The sequence below is a fragment of the Dasypus novemcinctus genome, chromosome 3 (assembly GCF_030445035.2).
Source record: "Dasypus novemcinctus isolate mDasNov1 chromosome 3, mDasNov1.1.hap2, whole genome shotgun sequence".
In the NCBI taxonomy this organism is placed as follows: Eukaryota; Metazoa; Chordata; class Mammalia; order Cingulata; family Dasypodidae; genus Dasypus; species Dasypus novemcinctus.
The window spans coordinates 56,024,763-56,043,059 of NC_080675.1; the positions used below are offsets into that span (position 1 = coordinate 56,024,763).

At 40.7% G+C, this 18,297-nt stretch overlaps 1 protein-coding gene across 5 annotated transcripts in view; it reads right to left on the reverse strand.

Annotated features, from left to right (window-relative positions):
* Positions 1-2,333: 2,333 nt before the first annotated feature.
* The window catches only part of FBXO34 (F-box protein 34), an 88,177-nt gene continuing 72,213 nt past the window's right edge, over positions 2,334-18,297 (reverse strand). For 3 of the 5 annotated variants that reach the window (XM_004472784.4, XM_071213925.1, XM_071213924.1), the window contains one exon: positions 2,334-5,659. In XM_004472784.4, the coding sequence (XP_004472841.2) occupies positions 3,511-5,649 (2,139 nt within the window). In that variant the 5' untranslated portion in view covers positions 5,650-5,659 and the 3' untranslated portion in view covers positions 2,334-3,510. Of the gene's footprint in view, positions 5,660-17,451; positions 17,488-18,297 lie in introns of all 5 variants that reach the window. The other 2 variants (XM_058293398.2, XM_058293399.2) reach the window with 1 other exon arrangement.

Consider the following 18,297-nt stretch of genomic DNA (forward strand, 5'->3'; position numbering starts at 1 on the left):
GTAAAACCCTTACACCTGCCATGGGAGCTTCCCTAAGCAAGAATGCTCCCAAGGTTCCCGCTAGACAAAGGAAAAGATCCTCCAAGTGCCCTTTATTTTGCCTTCTGGTTTCTTACATTGAATGGAAAATTACAGTATGGCCCAGAGCAGTCAGAACCTGCCAGCATCCCTCACTTAAGGCCACTGGAGAGGCATAGGAACATTTAGAGAGCACATGCTGAGTGAGGCACTGAGGGTGAAGGCAGGAAGAAGGTGCCCTCTCCACACCTAGAGTGTGGCAGGTGAGGGAGCTCCTATACAGTGATACTGAAAGGGCATATGTTGGTAGATGTGCTGAGAGACACCCAGCCAAACAAGGTGGGGAGTGGGGTTGGGTTTCCCAGAGGTGTGTCCTGAGCACAGAGCCATCAGTGGATTTAATCAGAGATTATAATAATTTCTGAAAGTCTTTAGTCATGACCATTTTAATGCCAGAATCATTGTGACATGTGCCCCCCACCCATCCCCCAAATTTTTAAAAATCTTAACCCTTTTTGTTTCCAATTCACCCCTTTGGGTCTCTGGCCAAATCTGCTCATCAGGGGAGAAATTCAAACTGCCAGAGACGGGAGAGAAGTTGACCTCCTCATTCCCAGGTTCCCATGTTTCTTTCACAGGAAAACTGAGGACTTGAAGTGCGGGATGAAAGAGAAAAACCAGGACAGGCATATCAGAGCCTGGAACAAAAGGCGAAGGGAGTGGGTTTTTCTTTTTTGGGGGGTTGGGATGGGGAGGGTGGAAAGACTAGGGTCCTGGTGGTCAAATTGTTTTCTTCCTTTTAGTCTATGATCCTACAGCAATGCAAGAAGGTAGACAGTGCTGCACTTTTGCAGGAAATTAAAAATGGGGTTTTCACAAGCTTGGCACTAGGGGGCCCTGAAGCACAATGTCTTTGTCCTAAGGGAAAAGCTAGTTGTCTAGAAATGAAGATAAGGGAGGGGGTGCCTTGTTGCCATCCATTCTCTCCCACTAAAATCGTCCTCTGCCATTTACACAGACAACACTGGGAACCAGGTCCTTCCCCAAGACTCAAAACAGGGACATCAGTGACTTCAGAATGGACCAAGAGCTGCATGCCAAGATGGGCTCAGTACATTCTTATCTTGGCCAGGTCAGCCCTTCAGTCACAGCTTCGTTTCATGTGAAAAACCAGAGTAGGAATGGCTGACTTGGAAAGACAAAACCCAGAGTTTCTTATTCTGTGTGCCTATACTGGGCAACACAGTTAACAGAGCTAATATTTACTGGGCACTTTCTACACACCAGGCTGCACTCTAAGTACATCATGTGCATTATCTCATTTAACCCTCATGAGTTATGAATCATAACAAACCCATCAGGAGTAAACCAAAGAGGGAAGTTAAGACTGGAGTTGTGAGTCTAGGGACTGTAGGGTTCAAATGCATTTCTAACATGCCTCATCTACAGTGAGTTCTGTGGAAAAGACTGAGTTGGTATCTTCAAGGAAAAGCAAACTGGCCTCAGCTTCTTTCTCCTGTGCCACAAATTCAACAAGCCTGCAGGCTCCAGCCTGGCACCAAGAAGGTATCACATGCCCAACAGGGGCAGACTATAGCTTCAAGATACAAATTTCAGTTTGAATATCTCCTTTTGAGTAAGGGAGCAGTTACTGCCTAAGCATAAGAGGAGGCCAAAGTAGATTCCAGTGTGAAGCCCATGGCTTTCACCCATGGCCTCTTGCTGCAGGGTAGGCTGGCTCCACTGGCTACAGTCCCATCACTTTGCCCAGTAGACCTTATGCCTGGTCAAAGCCTGCTCATCCTTCAAAGAATTCTCCTTTGAACTATTATAGCCCTCACGCATTACTTCCCTACCAACATTTCCCCTAGAACAATGACCACTGATTCCCCACAGCCTGGAGCTTACATTAGTTACACTCGATTTCAAGCCAACTTAGTTTTTAGGTCCCCCATAGCAGCTTTCTAGGGCCAACTACCTCCCAACTCCACCAAGCATCATATGGTCACAGGCCTGAGTGAATCCTCAATAATGGCTGAATGATTGTAAGATCATCCTAGTACCTCACCCAACAGTAAATGCAGTGGGTGTCTGGCAGACAACAAACTCCAAAAAAGTATTAAAAGGTTGCAAAAATTGAAGCTCACATTAAGTGAAGATGGTCTCTTCTTTCTTGGTGGCAGAAAAAAATTATCTCCCCACTCCCCCTATCAACTTAAACAATTAAAACAAGAAATTCTTAAGACTCAATTCACAAAATCTTTCAGTATTACCTCAAGGGTGAGGGTTGGGAGGGAATCTTTGTAAAACTCAGGTCCCATTTAAGATGCATATTTTTATTGAAGTTAAAAAAAATTTTGTAACCAGACAGAAAGAATAAAGTAGACAAGGATGTTACAGTCTGACTATATAATATTCTCTCACTCTTGGCGGATCACTAAAATATAACAAAGAATTGTTCTCTATGCTATTCTTAAAGTTGTCCAGTTAAAACTATTTGGTATCCTCTGAACAGGTTAACCTCTTAACTATTTAGAGTTTCTCCTCAGAAACATTCATATATTATACAGGAAACATTCATAGTTTATTTGGGAAACATTCATATTTTATACAGGATGTACAAATTTGAGACAGGACAATAAAAAACACAATTATAGCCGCAACACTATTCTAGCTGCATTGTGGTGATTATGTTCAGTCAGTTGTCCATTATATACAACTGGATTTTAATAGTGTTATTTACAGAGGGGCCAAAAGCACTCATCTAAAGGTAAAGATGCTCAGGTTTAATGTGCAGTTTCATAGCCCCGTGAACACACAATTATATACACTGTAAACACCACGGGGCATGAAATCCATTTCTGACCACAAACATCATTCTCACAAGATCAAGCATATAAGGTCTAAAGTAAGGTGCCTGACTTCTCATTTTTAAGCATACTTTTCATCTCAGTTGGCTGCTATTCTTTTCACTGGACACTATCTGCTTATTTCCAAATAGAGTGCCAGTGCTGGAAACATTTTTGACACCCCTTTTGGGGAGCGCCTGCAGAGTCTGCAGTGTACTCTTGATAGTCCTTGATGGGTCACAAATCTTCATCCTTTGAGAACAGATTTTTTTAAGAAAACAGGCATAGTTATTCACAGCCAAGTGAATCAAAATGGGATACCACCCTGAATCAAATGAGAGGTACCACTACAGAACATTAAGACCAATTTTCTTGTACAGCTCATAAATTAGCATTTTAAAAATGATGAGATGGGTAGCCTATGGAGCGCCAACTTTCCACAGAAGAGGTCCCGGGTTCAATCCCCGGCCCCAGTACCTCCAAAAAAAAAAAAAAAAATGATGAGCAATGGCCATCCTAGTGGAATAAGTACAAATTTTCCGAAAGTGCCTCTGACTCTGTGAGGCAACACTCACTTGAATAGTATCTGGGTAGTATGTTTGCAGTTTTAAAAATCAGTTTTTTTGTTGCCTCTCACATGGATTTAATATTCCTCTTCAGTTTCAGTCCCTTTTGCTTTCTTATGCATTGCCCGATTAAAGCTATGGCAGGCAGGGACCCAGTGATTGTCATGAAGCCCCAGCTTACAGCCAGGGAAGCCCTTCTGTGACCGGTGGCAGCACATCCAGTATCCTGGCCCATAGGGCAATGCTTGGCAATAGGGCTTGGGGTGCCACCGGCACAGGGACACATCCCCTTTCACATATTTTTTCTTGCACTGCTTGCAAGGATCCTCTCTATAGCGTGGATCTCGAACCCAGCGAGAATCTGCTGGCCTGATGTTGTAGTATTCAATGATAAACTTAAAATAGCAGCAGGTACATTTAAGAGCCACTAAACTCTTTGTGGGAAGTAACCTGAAGATTTTCACCATAATGTGGTGGGGCAAAAAGGCCATGTACTGCTGAGGCTCCAAAAGCTGCTGGATTTTAAACCTGGTCTCCAGAAAGTCATGAGACACCTGCTTCTTCCAACTGGATGCCTCATGCACCGATAATGTACTCTCCACAGAAGACTGGGGAAGAACAAATGGCTCAGCTGAAACACTTTTTTCCTCAGATGTACTCTCACCCTCAGCAGCATCTTCAAGCTGGCTGTCCTCTGAAGACTCTTTTATTGTGCTTTCATTCAACTGGGAACAGTCCAACTGGCACTGACCAGGTGGCAAAAAAAACAACAACCCTGGAAGTGGGTCTTCACAGGGGTTTAAACTAGAAGGTGGGTCTCTGTCAACCTTGGACACAGTGATGCTAATACACAAAGATTCTTTTCTTCTTTGATCAGGATTTTGGCTAGTAAGCAGCACAAGCTCTCTGCTCTTATAATCATCAGCATTTGTGGGCAATTCAGTGTCTTGGGGACAGGTGCGAAGAGAAAAAGGTAACACAATAAGTCCATCTGTCATTTCCACATCATACCTATTGCTGTTTTTCATGGCAATTTGCTGGCCTGGTTCTAATTCTGCACTGTCCGCATGGAAATTCATACCTGCTGGCAATGAGGGGCAGTCCTGAGAAGCACTGTCCCAGGCCTGGTCCCCCTTAGGAGAAGAATGGTCAGCTCTTGAAGAGCTACAGTCCACAGATACAGACCCTACAGGGTTCACCTGAGTGTCAGGTGCCTCCAAGGCGCCTTTTTTTGTTTTGCCTTCATCAGCCTGAGTGCCATTTGCAAGCAATACCCGGCCCACATTCCGACGGAAGCTGTTATTCCTCGAGAGGCTCCCAGGCTCACGCTGGCTCTGCTGCTTCAGGCACTCTGACTCCAGCCTGGCTACCATGTCAAGGACCCGGACTGGTTCACTCTGTGGTTCACCAACCTCAGGATTTCCCCTTTCTGTGGGTTCCTCACAGGTTCCCGGGGCAGAGAAAAGCTCGGAGGCTGGGGACATACCTCTGGACTGTCCAGAAAACCTAACAGCAGGTGAATTTGTGCAGCTTTTTGCACAACTGGCTAGCAGAGTACTGGCTCTTTGCTCGAGGAAGGCCACCATCTGTATGACCGAGAGAGGCCTCCCAGCATAGACTGCATCCCCATTGTCACTCACATAATGCACAGAACAATGCTCAATGCCACAGGCAAATGGCTCAGGTTGGTAGCACCTGCTGTTGACTTCCTTCATTCTTTCTAACTGTATGTTGGCTTTTTTAAGATCTCCTGATTTTTTCCTTCTTTTAGTAGCTCTCCCATCAATATCCCAAGAGCTTTTTATTTTCATAGATCCTATCCTATTGCTACACTGGTGTGCTGCAAAGAATGCAATTTTCTCCTTGGTATTTCCTGGTTTCACAACAGCCCAGATATCAAGAGGCCCTTCCCCTTCTTCGCCCTGGTGGATTGTCGCAGGTGGTGCATTCTTTTTGGTTTTAACACTCAAGCTGCTCTCTATAGGACTCTTCCCACTCATACTGCACAGAACATTTGGAGAAATGATTCCAAAAGGCTTTCGAGATGAGGCTTTACTAAGAGAAGGTGAAGAAAAGACACTTGGTTTCATGTAGTTAGCTTTGCATTTTTCATCTTTTATACCCTTGTGGTAGCTCATAGAAGTTCTCAGAGTTTCCTTGCTGGTTTCCAGAGGTCGCCCTTTCTTCTGGAGTTTCCAGTATGGCTTTAGGTGCATAACAGAGGTCCTACAGAAAAGAAATACATATTTGATTAAGAAACTAATTTTGTTTTTAGAAAAAAATATTTTATTTACCTACTGGTTTTTTTTCTATTTTTTTTAAAACGTTACATTAAAAAAATATGAGGTCCCTATATATACCCCACCCCCCTCACCCCACTCCTCCCACATCAACAACCTCTTTCATCGTCGTGGTACATTCATTGCATTTGGTGAATACATTTTGGAGCACTGCTGCACCACATGGTATAATGGTTTATATTGTAGTTTACACTCTCCCCCAGTCCACCCAGTGGGCCACGGCAGGACATACAATGTCCAGCATCTGTCCCTGCAGTACCACCCAGGACAGCTCCAAGTCCTGAAAATGTCCCCAAATCATATCTCTTCTTCCCTCTGCCTGCCCTCGACATCAATGCTACAATTTCTTCCATTACTAATCACAATTGTTCCATAGTAGAATATCAGTAAATCCACTCTAATCTATACTCTATTCCTCTATCCTGTGGACCCTTGGAAGGTTATGTCCACTCCACCTCTATATCCACATGGATGATGGAATACTGTATTTTAAGTTCAGATGGCACTAAGCAAGAAATAAACATTTTCTACCAGTTTACTATCAATTCCCTCATTCCAGCTACTTAATAATGGACAGAGCAAGAATAACAAGAGCAAAATAGACCACTTTTCATGATGGATAGGCCAGAAAATAAAGTGGTTTAGACTGAGTGAATTTTAGTAACTGACAATCAGCATTCTATATATAAAATTAACTTTAAAGAAATTTTAACTTTCTGAAAACGTGTTCATCAATGGATAAAAAAAATGTGGTATATTCATACAATGGAATATTATTTGGCTGCAAAAAGGAATGAAGTTCTGAGACATGTGACAACATGCATGAACTCTAAAGATATTGTGCTATGTGAAATAAGCCAGACACAAAAGGACAAGTATTATATGATCTCACTTAAATAATTAAAATTTGCAAATTCAAAGAGACAGAAGGTAGCTTACAGGGAATATGGGATAGGGATGGAGAATGAAGAGCTAATGCTTACTGGATACAGAGTTTCTTGTCTGCAGTGGAATGGAAAAGGTTTTGGTAATGCATGGTGACAGCAAAACATTGTGAATGTAAAACTATTCCCATATTGCTGCATATCTGGATGTTTTCAAAATTTTCACTTGTTTGCTTCTGTATTTTGACCACCTACTAAGTTTTGATTTTCCAAATTATATACATGTCTTAGCTGTCAAATTCCCTGCAAATATCTTACATCAAATATCTTACATCAAATATAGAACCCATAATCTTTATTAATTCTAAAAGTGATTTTTGAGTTAGTTAATTATAACAGAAACCTGTGTGCTAATCCCTGCCATATCATGAATTAGCTGGATAGGCAATTTTACCTTGGGCAAGTCACTTTCTGTCTAGGCCTGAGTTGAAATATTAATGAGAGGTTGGAATACTAGATTATTTAACCACCTCATCAGTTTACACCAAAACAGCCTATGGCTACACAGAACACTCTGGATTGAGAAAATAAGTGTTTCTTAGGAATGCCTGTCTCCTACAAAATAAAGGTACATATCGAAATAACCGCTGCAGTCACAGGTTGGTGGGAATGAGGAAGCAGACCCACAGGTCTAAAAACATGCAAGTATTTTATTTTCACGGAATACCAGCCTGACATATATGTTAAGCAACTCAACATATTCCTTCTCATTTGTCCCTCATTTACTACCTACTACAATGTGATGGCCTTTATGGTAAATGCTTTCAGATATCAGTTTTAATCATCAAGAATGAAAATGGTCATCTAAAACAAGTTTACTTTTCATTTCAAATTTTAATACATAAACATAAAATTCCTAGAGTCCAGTCTCAGTTTAAAGAAGAAATAAGAAACATGTATAACTTCTAGGTATGTATATTAAGCTAAGTAAAGAGCAATTTTACATTTAAGGTACAGAGTATCTTTTAAAAGACGCCCCTGAAATAGGTCAGATAGAAGATCTGTTTGTGCTTTTCTTTAATGATCGATCGTTGGCAATTTGTATCCTGAGCATTGACAGAAACTGCCCCATTCTGCACTGTAGCATTTTTAAGAGCTTTCTATCATATTCTATAATTTAGTCTTAGAAAAAGAGCTACCCAGAACTCTTCAAGAACAAGGTGACATATAAATGAATAAAACAGGCACATCTAGTGCTATCTCTCTCTGCCAACCACTCTGATTTACATATCCCTCAACCCCTCTAAGTGAAATGAAAGAAATGAAGGTTGCTGAGTTAAGACACACAAGTAATAACTTTTTCTCCTGAAAAAGCCAGTAAGTTTTCACATAATGATCTCATTACAAAGAATATATTTAACTTCAACTTTAGCAAAGCATGTGCCATTTTGCATTGCACAATATGTTCTCCTCGCCTTCCTCCCCCACACATTATTTTAGGTGCTATTATTTATAGATGGGGACATTAAGAAGAATCTAATGGAATTACAGAAGGCTTTTGTTTGTACTTACTAACCCATAAAGTCAGCTCAACTGACCCAGTACTAGTATACAAGGTTTGAGGAGTGTTAAAATAGGACATGACCCCAGGGAACAAAAGTGAGGGAAGGAGAAGTGTAAGAAAGAAGCTGATAAGCCAATAAGGTGACCACTGCAGTGTGGGGGTGGAGCAATTCTACAGGAGGCAACCTTTAGACACTGGCTCCAGGTCCCTACAGGTTGAAGGGTGTGCCTGCAGCATTAACCTCCCTCTTCCCTCACCCTCCCTTGCTGGGTTTGAAGCACCTAAGGCAGAAAATAGGAAGTGACGAGGGACTACAGATTATCTGAGTTTTGCTTGAAATCAGTGGTGGACCAAGAATTTATGATGCAGAATACCAGAGGCATCTGCTGCAAAAATCCACAGAAAAAAACTTTAAATCCCTAACAGATTACACCAGATGGTGGCATTTCACCCCCACCCCCACCCCCACCCTGACAGACAGTGGGGAAAGAAAGCTCCAGCCAGGTTTCCATGGTTGCCACAGTTGTATTTTAGAAATTCGCCATAATAAAGCCCTGCTCTCTTGCAACTAAATAAAAAGAAGGTTTATAGCACCAACACAGTGTTCTTTAGAATCTCAGAAAGATCCTTAAAAAATTAAGCTAAGTGATCTCTTACAGTTGACTACCACAGGCCAATGACTACCCACATCACATCTCCAGTGAAGAATTCTCCCAGACGTCATACCTAGCTGCTGGTAGACTAGATACATTCCCCTAGATGTCAAAACAATCTCAAAATCAGCATGACCAGTTAATGATAGCACCAAGTACTTAAGTCAACCAAGTCAGAAACTTGAGTCACTTAGATTCCTCTCCTCTCTGGGCCCCCATATCCATCACCAAATGACTAAAATGCTCCCACCCGTCTTCATCCAAGACACAACTTCCCTAATTTCAGCAGCTTTCTTATCTCTGCTAGACTGTTGTTTAAAAGCCTCCCATTATAGGTATCCCTGATGCCTCTCATTCCATCCTGTTTAACCCCACAGAAACACTGTGTCCCCAAAACGCACAATACTGCTGCCACAATGACCTTAGACACAAATTAGATCATGTCACATCCCAGATTAGAACTATTCAATGGTTTCCAGTCGTTACCTACAGGAAAGCCTACTCTGCGAAGGTAAGGCAAGATCACAGAGCCCACCCCTGCCTCCCTGCTTTGCCCTATCATACTTCACACTTGACAAGCTTGTTCACAGAACTACCACCACAGGATTAGACAAGTAAAAGCTAGTAACAGCACTAAGACATAATTCTAAAGTAGCCAGGACCATAAAACTAATGTAAGTTTCAAGTTTAGTTTCAAACTAATCATCCTACAAATGTTCATATTTCCTTGTACCTATTTATTTATTTATTTTTAAAGACTTATTTATTTTTATTTATTTCTCTCCCCTTCCTCCACCCCCTCTTCCCCAGTTGTCTGCTCTCTGTGTCCATTCGCTGTGTGTTCTTCTGTGTCTGCTTCTATTCTTGTCAGTGGCAAGGGAATCTGTGTCTTTTTGTTGTGTCATCTTGCTGCATCAGCTCTCTGTGTGTGCGGCGCCACTGCTGGGCAGGGTGGACTTTCTTTCGCGCTGGGCGGCTCTCCTTACAGGGTGCACTCCTTGCGCATGGGGTTCCCCTACGCGGGGGACAATGCTGCGTGGCGCAGCACTCCTTGTGTGCATCAGCACTGCGTGTGGGCCAGCTCCACACGGGTCAAGGAGGCCCAGGGTTTGAACCGCCGATCTCCCACATGGTAGGCAGACACTCTACCCAATGAGCCAAGTCTGCTTCCCATGTACCCATTTATTATCACAAATTTACCAAAAGCATTTTAGGCTGAATAACACTGTTAGAATTATGAATAAAACGTAGTCACTGCCCTCAAGGAGATCTAATGGGGATCATATGGAGAGGGAGGAAAGGGGTGTGTATGAAGGGGGAAGAGGGATCAGCACCATGAAGCTCATCTTGGGGGTATAGGAACTGGTCAGAGAAGTCCTAATTTTCTAAGTTAAACCTTGAAGAGAGATATACAAAGTCCTAAGAGGTTCAAAAGTGGATGATTTTGGGAAATTAAGATAAGTAAGAAATAATGAGAGGCTAAGCTAAGATTTTATCAGTGGAGAGAAGACAAGCAAATGGATTACTAAGAACAGGGGAGGGAAGCAGATGTGGCTCAAGTGAGTGGGCTCCCATTTACCATACGGGAGGCCCAGGGTTTGATTCCTGGGGCCTCCTGGTGAAGGCAAGCTGGCCTGAGTGGAGAGCTGGCCCACACAGGAGTACTGGCCTCAGCAGAGAGCTGACACACGAGATGATGCAACAACAAAAAAGACACAGAGTAGAGACAGTAAGAAATGCAGCAGACCAGAGAGCAAAGATGGTGTAAGAGATTGAACACCTCTCTCCCACTCTGGAAGGTCCCAGGATTGATTCCCAGTGCCACCTAAAGAGAAGACAAGCAGACACACAGAAGAACGCACAAAGAATGGAAACAGAGAGCAGACAATGGGGGAGAGGGGGAGATCAATAAATATTTTTTAAAAAGAGAGAGAACAGGGGAGCGGATGTAGCTCAAGTGAACGAGCACCTACTTCCCATGTACGAGGTGCCAGGTTAGATCCTGGAGCCTCCTAAAAACAGCACTTGCGTCCCATGTATGAGGTCCTGGGTTCAATCCCTGGTACCTCCTAAAAAAAAAAAAAAAAAAAAAAAGATATTAAAAAAAATAAGGAAGAACAAACTGGATTTAGTTTCTGGCTGATAAGTGGAAGATGAGGGACAGGAGTAAAAGATGGGTCCTCATTTTATGGCTTCAGCAAGTGAATGTACAGTACCCTTCTGAGAGGTGGCAACAAAGATGGCTGAGCAGATTTGGAGCAGATTTGGGGAGGTAAGTTCAGTCTTAAAAAATGCTGAGCTTGCGTGCCTGCAAGATAGAGATATCTAGGAGGCAGATTTGGCCAAGAGAAATATGAGGAAAGGAAAAAGAAAACTGTTATAGAAATATTTCAGCCAGGAAAAAGTTTTTTTTTTAAATTAATTAATTTATTTATTTCTCTCCCCTCCCCCCGCCCCAGTTGGCTGTTCTCTGTGTCTATTTGCTGTGTCTTCTTTGTCCGCTTCTGTTGTCAGCAGCATAGGAATCTGTGTTTTTTTTGTGCATCATCTTGTTGTGTCAGCTCTCCGTGTGTATGGCACCATTCCTGGGCAGGCTGCACTTTTTTCGCTCTGGGCGGCTCTCCTTATGGGGCGCACTCCTTGCGTGTGGGGCTCCCCTACGCGGGGGCACCCATGCATGGCACGGCACTCCTTGCGCGCACCAGCACTGTACATGGGCCAGCTCCACACAGGTCAAGGAGGCCCAGGGTTTGAACCGCGGACCTCCCATGTGGTAGGGAGACGCCCTAACCACTGGGCCAAGTCCACTTCCCAGGAAAAAGTTTTTGAGATAGAGATTATAGGTGTCTTTTCCCGAAAATTTTCAAAATGAACATTTTATAGATAAAAGAAAGTAGTAGTCATTTCTAGATACCCAAACAAGGTCAAATAATGAAAGGAATCTGTTTGTGAATAAAGACCCTTGTGATTGTGCATCTAATGGACAAATGTGGCACACTGAGAAGTCCATGGTGAAGAAGTGACTGGAAGGTGAGAAAGTGAACATTGAGAATAGTGACTCTTTCATGAAGTCTGACTGTGCAGGAAAAAGACCATCTTTATATACACCTACCACCTTACATCCTTTCCAGGAATAAGGTGAGATATAAAATGACTCAAACCATGAACAACCAACCTCCCTCCAGTAAAGGCCAAAATCCTGCTTTCAACAAAAGTCCAGGATAAGTGGATGTAGCTCGGTGATTGAGCGCCTGCTTCCCTTGGGTTTAATCTACAGTACCTCCTTAAAAAAAAAAACACAAAAAAAGTGTTTTTTCTTTTAGACGCTAAACAATGCTTTATAAGTAGAATATCCTTAATTTTTCTTTTTTTTTTTAAGGATAATCAGTAATCACCTTTAAGCACCACATAAATTCTGCTTTGAGCTCAAAAAAGGTGGAAAAACTGACACCTAAAGATAATGTATAATCCAAAAATAAGCCATGCAAGAATATTTAATTTTGCACAGAAAAAAATAAATAAGCAATGTGCTTCGATAAATTCCCTAAGTCTCAAAAGTTGACTCTTGTATGTTGATCACTGAAGACTCAAATACAATATGGGTTGGAACAGGGGGAAAAGGGAGAGATTTCCCTTAGTGCTAACTGAAGCCATAACATCAAAGGCAGACGCCCATTTTCTATCTTGTCACTTGTCTTTGGCCTTGCCTATCAATATATGTTAGAAAACAAAACATTTCCTGTTTCTTTCAGCTTCAGTAAAGGAACAAGAATGTTCATTCTAATCCCAAAAAGTAAATGGAGTACTTTCCATGTTATTACATGGCCTTCAGACCCATCATCTGTAAATGTATATAGGCATGAGAATTTATCAAACCACTCTCTCCAACCCCAGACATTATAATTAACATGTTCATGCAGATAGTCTCTTACGCATTACAGATATGTCTTTAGAAGAGATCCCCAGAAGAGCAATTCCTGAGTCAGTGTGTGAATATTTTCATGACTGGACAGGATTTTGCTGAGCCATTCTCCAGTGGTAATTTATACTGCCACCAGCAAGAAAAGCACGCCAGTTTCATGGCTAGGTTCTTGTTATTTAAAGAGAGCTGTTTTTTGCTCTAGAAAAGGAAACCAATGTAAAGTAGAGATAAAAGATACAAATAAGTAAGAACAGAGTAACTGGTTTTTATTCTAGACTATATAAACTAGTACTTCTAATGTATTTACTATGTGCCAAGCACTGTTATAAGCTCAATCCCCCAAAAGACGGGGAAGTAAAAAGGCATATTATCTCCAATTATAAATGAGGAAACTGAAGTAGAGAGAAGCTAAAGAACTTTCCCAGTGTTACACAGCTAGCATGGGGTAGAGCCTGGATATGCAGCCAGCCAGGAGCTAAATAAAGTCCATGCTCTCACCTACCACACTACACAACAAGTTGGGGAACAAATGAGGTTTACAGGGATGGGGTAGGTCTTGGCAAGCTTTTTTTCCCTCAACTATAAAAGGAAACAGAATTGGACTGTGGGTTCAATTTGGATACCTTGAGACTGATACTGGATTTTATCAGGAAGGTCTTATTTTTAATTAAACAGTACTTACTAAAATGGGACAAATATACTTGACTATTCATCTATTCATTTTTCAAATATTTAACCTCCTAAGTGTCAGACAGTAAAATGGACCTGGAATTTCAATGTGAACAAAACTGACAGAATTCTTGCCCTTGTGGCTAACTTTAGAAAGACAGAATGATCCCTTAGCCTTTCATTTAAAATCTAATATTCAAGGGAACAGATGTGGCTCAAGTGTTTGTGGGCCTGCTTCTCACGTGGGAGGTTTCAAGTGTCTCCTAAAAACAACAACAACAAGCAAACAAAAAACCCAACTCAGGGGAGTCAATGTGGCTCAGTGGTTGAGCACAGTGGCTTCCCACATTCGAGGTCCTGGATTCAATCGCTTACCCATTAAAAAAACAAAACAAAAAACAAAAAAACGAAGTGGAATGCCACTGTTCTACCAGGGGAACTATTGTGGATAATTTCACTTAGATACCTGCTTTTAAGGACAGGGAACCTCTTGCCTAGAGCTTCACTCAAAAAATGATGAATCTGATTGAATTTTGTATTTTAGACGATACATTAATCTGAAAAACCTAGAGTGAGAAGTAATGTCCATCTCTATTGTACAAGCATCTTATTCAGATCTTTTGAACTTTGTATTAGAGCCAATATGGTATCTGTGGCAAGATGGAGGCCCAAAGACAAAAGTTATTTGTTAAAGAGGTTTTTAAATACCATTATTTTCTAGAGTACTTCCTTAAGACTTGCCTGGCAAACTAGTGAGAAACTTAAATATTCTTATAAGCATCACTGATAAGGCCCTTAGACCACTTTCTAGTTTACCAGTTCCAGTTGCTTGCTCTTTTAATGAAATACCCATGAGAAAATTGTTTTTTAAACATATCAATTCTTTCCAGAAACAAAAAATTCAATACTTTCATATAATAACCATTAACAGAAGACTAGTTGGAAGGTCCTCAAAGATACCAAGTAGGACCCAGACCCCTGTGGATAAGTACTCAAATGTATAATGCAGCAATTATGAAACAGCCCTTTACCTTACCATAAACCAGAAAATCAAACAAAATCAGATTATCATTCTGTGGTTCCCATCTACAATTTTACCAAAATTTAAAAACCAAGGTCCACAATAAGTTAATACCAAAACTAACTGTACTAAGCAGATATATTTTAGATTTTTTGCTCCAGGATTCCAAATTAAGCCTAAAAATGAATTTTAGAAAATTAATCAAATGTGCTTATTTAAAAAAAAGAAAAGCAGATAAGACTTTAAAACAGGAGTTATAATATTATAGACATGGACAGAGTATACACTAATTTGAACACATACAAATCCCTAATTATCATTTCTAGCTGGAAAATAACCAACATTAAGCACTTTAAGACAACTAAATGAAATATATATGGGTCTGAAGTCATTCTGCAGCAAACAGCTAGCCAATATAGTATACTGCATGTCACAACACCAAAGTATGTACTAAAATTTAATCATCTCTACAAAGTCATATAGAGAAAATAGTAATTAAAAACAAAAACAAAGCTATTAAATGCCCTAAACTTTTATCTCATGATACATTTTGATCCAAAATAAATAGGAAAAAATAACAGAAATCACCATTTTGCAATTTTCATTGATTGGATCTAGACATTGGTCATCAACTAGACATTATATATGTTCCTCCTGATAAAGAACACACACTTAAAAAAAAAATCAAACCTAATGTGATCATGCTTTTAGAGCCAGCTACCAATTTATACAACACACCAGAGAATATTTAAACAACACCTCAGGGATTACAAAACAGCAAAATCTAGCAGGAAACAACAGGACGGGGAAAAAAAAAGGCCTCGTTTCTTCAAACAAATTCCAAGTAGAAAAAAGAAGTTGGGGGAGCCTACATTGAGAGACTTAAAAGATTAAATAAGCCATCTGTGGATCCTGAGTCAAACAGACATATGGAAAATAAAAAGGTATAAATGTATATGTGTGTGTGTGTCTATTTAAAGTCCTCATCTTGGATTTCCTTCATCAAAATAATATGGAAGAGAAGAAATGGCTGGGGTATAGATCAAACAAGATTTGCCATGATATGTTATCTGTTGAAGCTGGGTGATAGCTCTACTCATTATGGATTTTTATCCATAGCAAGTTTTTTTCCCCATAATTGATGATTTTTTTGTTTTGAAAATACTTTGGTTAGTAGTAATTTTTTTTTTAAAGATTTATTTATTTTTATTTATTTCTCTCCGCTTTCCCCCGCCCCGACCCCGGTTGTCTGTTCTCTGTGTCTATTTGCTGCGTCTTCTTTGTCCGCTTCTGTTGTTGTCAGTGGCACGGGAATCTTTGTTTCTTTTTGTTGTGTCATCTTGTGTCAGCTCTCCGTGTGGGCGGCACCATTCCTGGGCAGGCTGCACTTTCTTTTGCATTGGGTGGCTCTCCTTATGGGGTGCACTTCTTGTGCATGGGGCTCCCCTACACGGGAGACACCCTGTGTGGCAGGGCACTCCTTGCGTGCATAAGCACTGCACATGGGCCAGCTCCACACGGGTCAAGGAGGCCCGGGGTTTGAACCGCGGACCTCCCGTGTGGTAGATGGACGCCCTAACCACTGGGCCAAGTCTGCCGCCTGATTTTTTTTTTTTTTAAGAAGAGAAATAAATGAAAGCATTTTAAAAACACTGGATGAGTAAATCTAGAAATGTTCATTATGCACACACAGTATGGAAGTGCATAACATTTAGAGTAAAGAAACCAGAATTCAGTGGTTCCCCTGGGTACGTCAGTCAGACAGAAACGCATCTTAAGTTCCTCCCCTCTAAGGCCCAGCCTGCCTGAACTCCTTCCTGGTTCAGACACCGGGCACCGGGCACCAACCTAAGTTCTTCCTTCTTGCCCTGCTTCACACCTGTTATTAAAAACTTAACAGGAAATGAATCAGAAAGCAACAAAAAAAAAGAAAAGAAGGGGAGACAAACAAGTCAAACAATAAAAAGAACAAAAACATTAGCCAAGACTAACCAACCTATATAATTAATTAAACACATCTGGTTTATAATTCTCATTCTGTAAACTAAATGAGCAATCTAGTTAATACCGGAATCAACCTTGTATAAGTGCATTAACGTTCCCAACTCTAAAAAAAAAAAAAAAAGGTAAATATAAAGTAAGCATTTAAATAAATGCATGGGAAATTTTGCTATTTAAAGGCATCTCACAGTAAATCTTTTGTTCTAAAGAGCTTCATTATGTATGTATGTATAATAATTTCATCTCCATGACAACTCTGAGATAGATAAATTATTATTTCCATTTCCCAAATGAGGAAATTAATCAATTAAAGTGAAATGAATATTTTAAAATGATCAATTGTAATTTTTCATCAACTAAGGCTTAAGGATTCCAATGTTCTACTTGAGCATGGGGCTGTTCATTTTGGAATACTAAGTATTAGGTCTTTTTTTTAAAATGGACTTTATATATTTTAAACATACATACACACACAGATATATACACATATAGACATAAATATATACACACACTCATATATATTTGGTTTGCCTATAGGTCACCAAATCAGCTGTACTGAGAGGTTCCTAATTACAAGTCCAGTATATTTATGAGTCACTTCAAGTTCTTTTCAACAGATATATTTCTCTTTGCCCAGTAAATAAATGGGTAAAGATCCAAAGATAACTGAACATACACAGATCCAAGTTGAACAAAAGCCTCAAAGGAAAGCATTACATACCATCAACTCCTTAAGGGCAGAGTCCATGTTTGTTATTTTTATAGCTCCCCCACAGGATCAAGCACAGAACACCTTACCCATAACAAGCACTCCATGAAAGCTACACATCAGCAACTGGAAAGCAGATATGGCTCAAGCATTTGGGCGCCTACCTACCACATGGGAACTGATGTGATGGGATGGCACACAAGCTGAAGGAACAAAGAGACACATAAAGGAAACACAATGAAAGACACAACAAGCAGGGAGCGGAGGTATCTTAAGTCACTGGGCGTCTCCCTACCACATAGGAGGTCCCGGGTTCAGTTCCCGATGCCTCCTAAAAAAAAAAAAAAAAAAAAAAAAAAGCTGAGCACACAACAAACGGACATAGAGAACAGATAGCAAGTATAAACTTGAGAGGGAGAGAGGGGAGTAAGTGGGAGAAATAAATAAAATAAATCTTAAAACAACCAGCAAGTAACTTCTGCAATAGTACTCTAGTCTCCCACATAGTCATCGAAGCTGGCCTCCTAATAAAAGGGGGAAATACTAAGGATCTCATTCTCTGACTGGAAAGAACTGTCCCTCCTCCTCCACTGTCACCTGACTTGCTGAACAGGAAAACCAATTTGACAAGGAAACCAACCCTTTCGGAGACTTTTTCCTAAGCCATGTTTCCCAAATTCCACCATACCTCCTCCAAGGAAAACTTTGCCCTACTTGACAGATTCTTAACCTTTTTTGTTCCACAGACCCCTCTGTTAGTCAGGTGAAAACCAAGGACCACTTACTAAGTCCACACTATAATGTATATTATTTAATAAATATATCACACCCAGACCAACACATTCCCACAAGAATCAGTTTTTTTTGAATTTCAATTCAAGCTCATGGACCCTTCTTAAGAACCCTGCTCTACTTCATGACTTTCTCAGTCACTGAGATTTAATAACTTAGCACAGTGGTTCTTGTCGGGATCAGAATCTGACAAAACCAAAACTTTCTGTCCCACAAAAATGCCCAATTACACTAAGACACAATTTTGCACAAACGGCTCCTGCCTTAGCTCCTCCCTCTATTTTGCACTTCAACTTGACAGTGACCCTGTTCTGCTCATTTGATCTTTCTTCTATACTCTGTTAACATC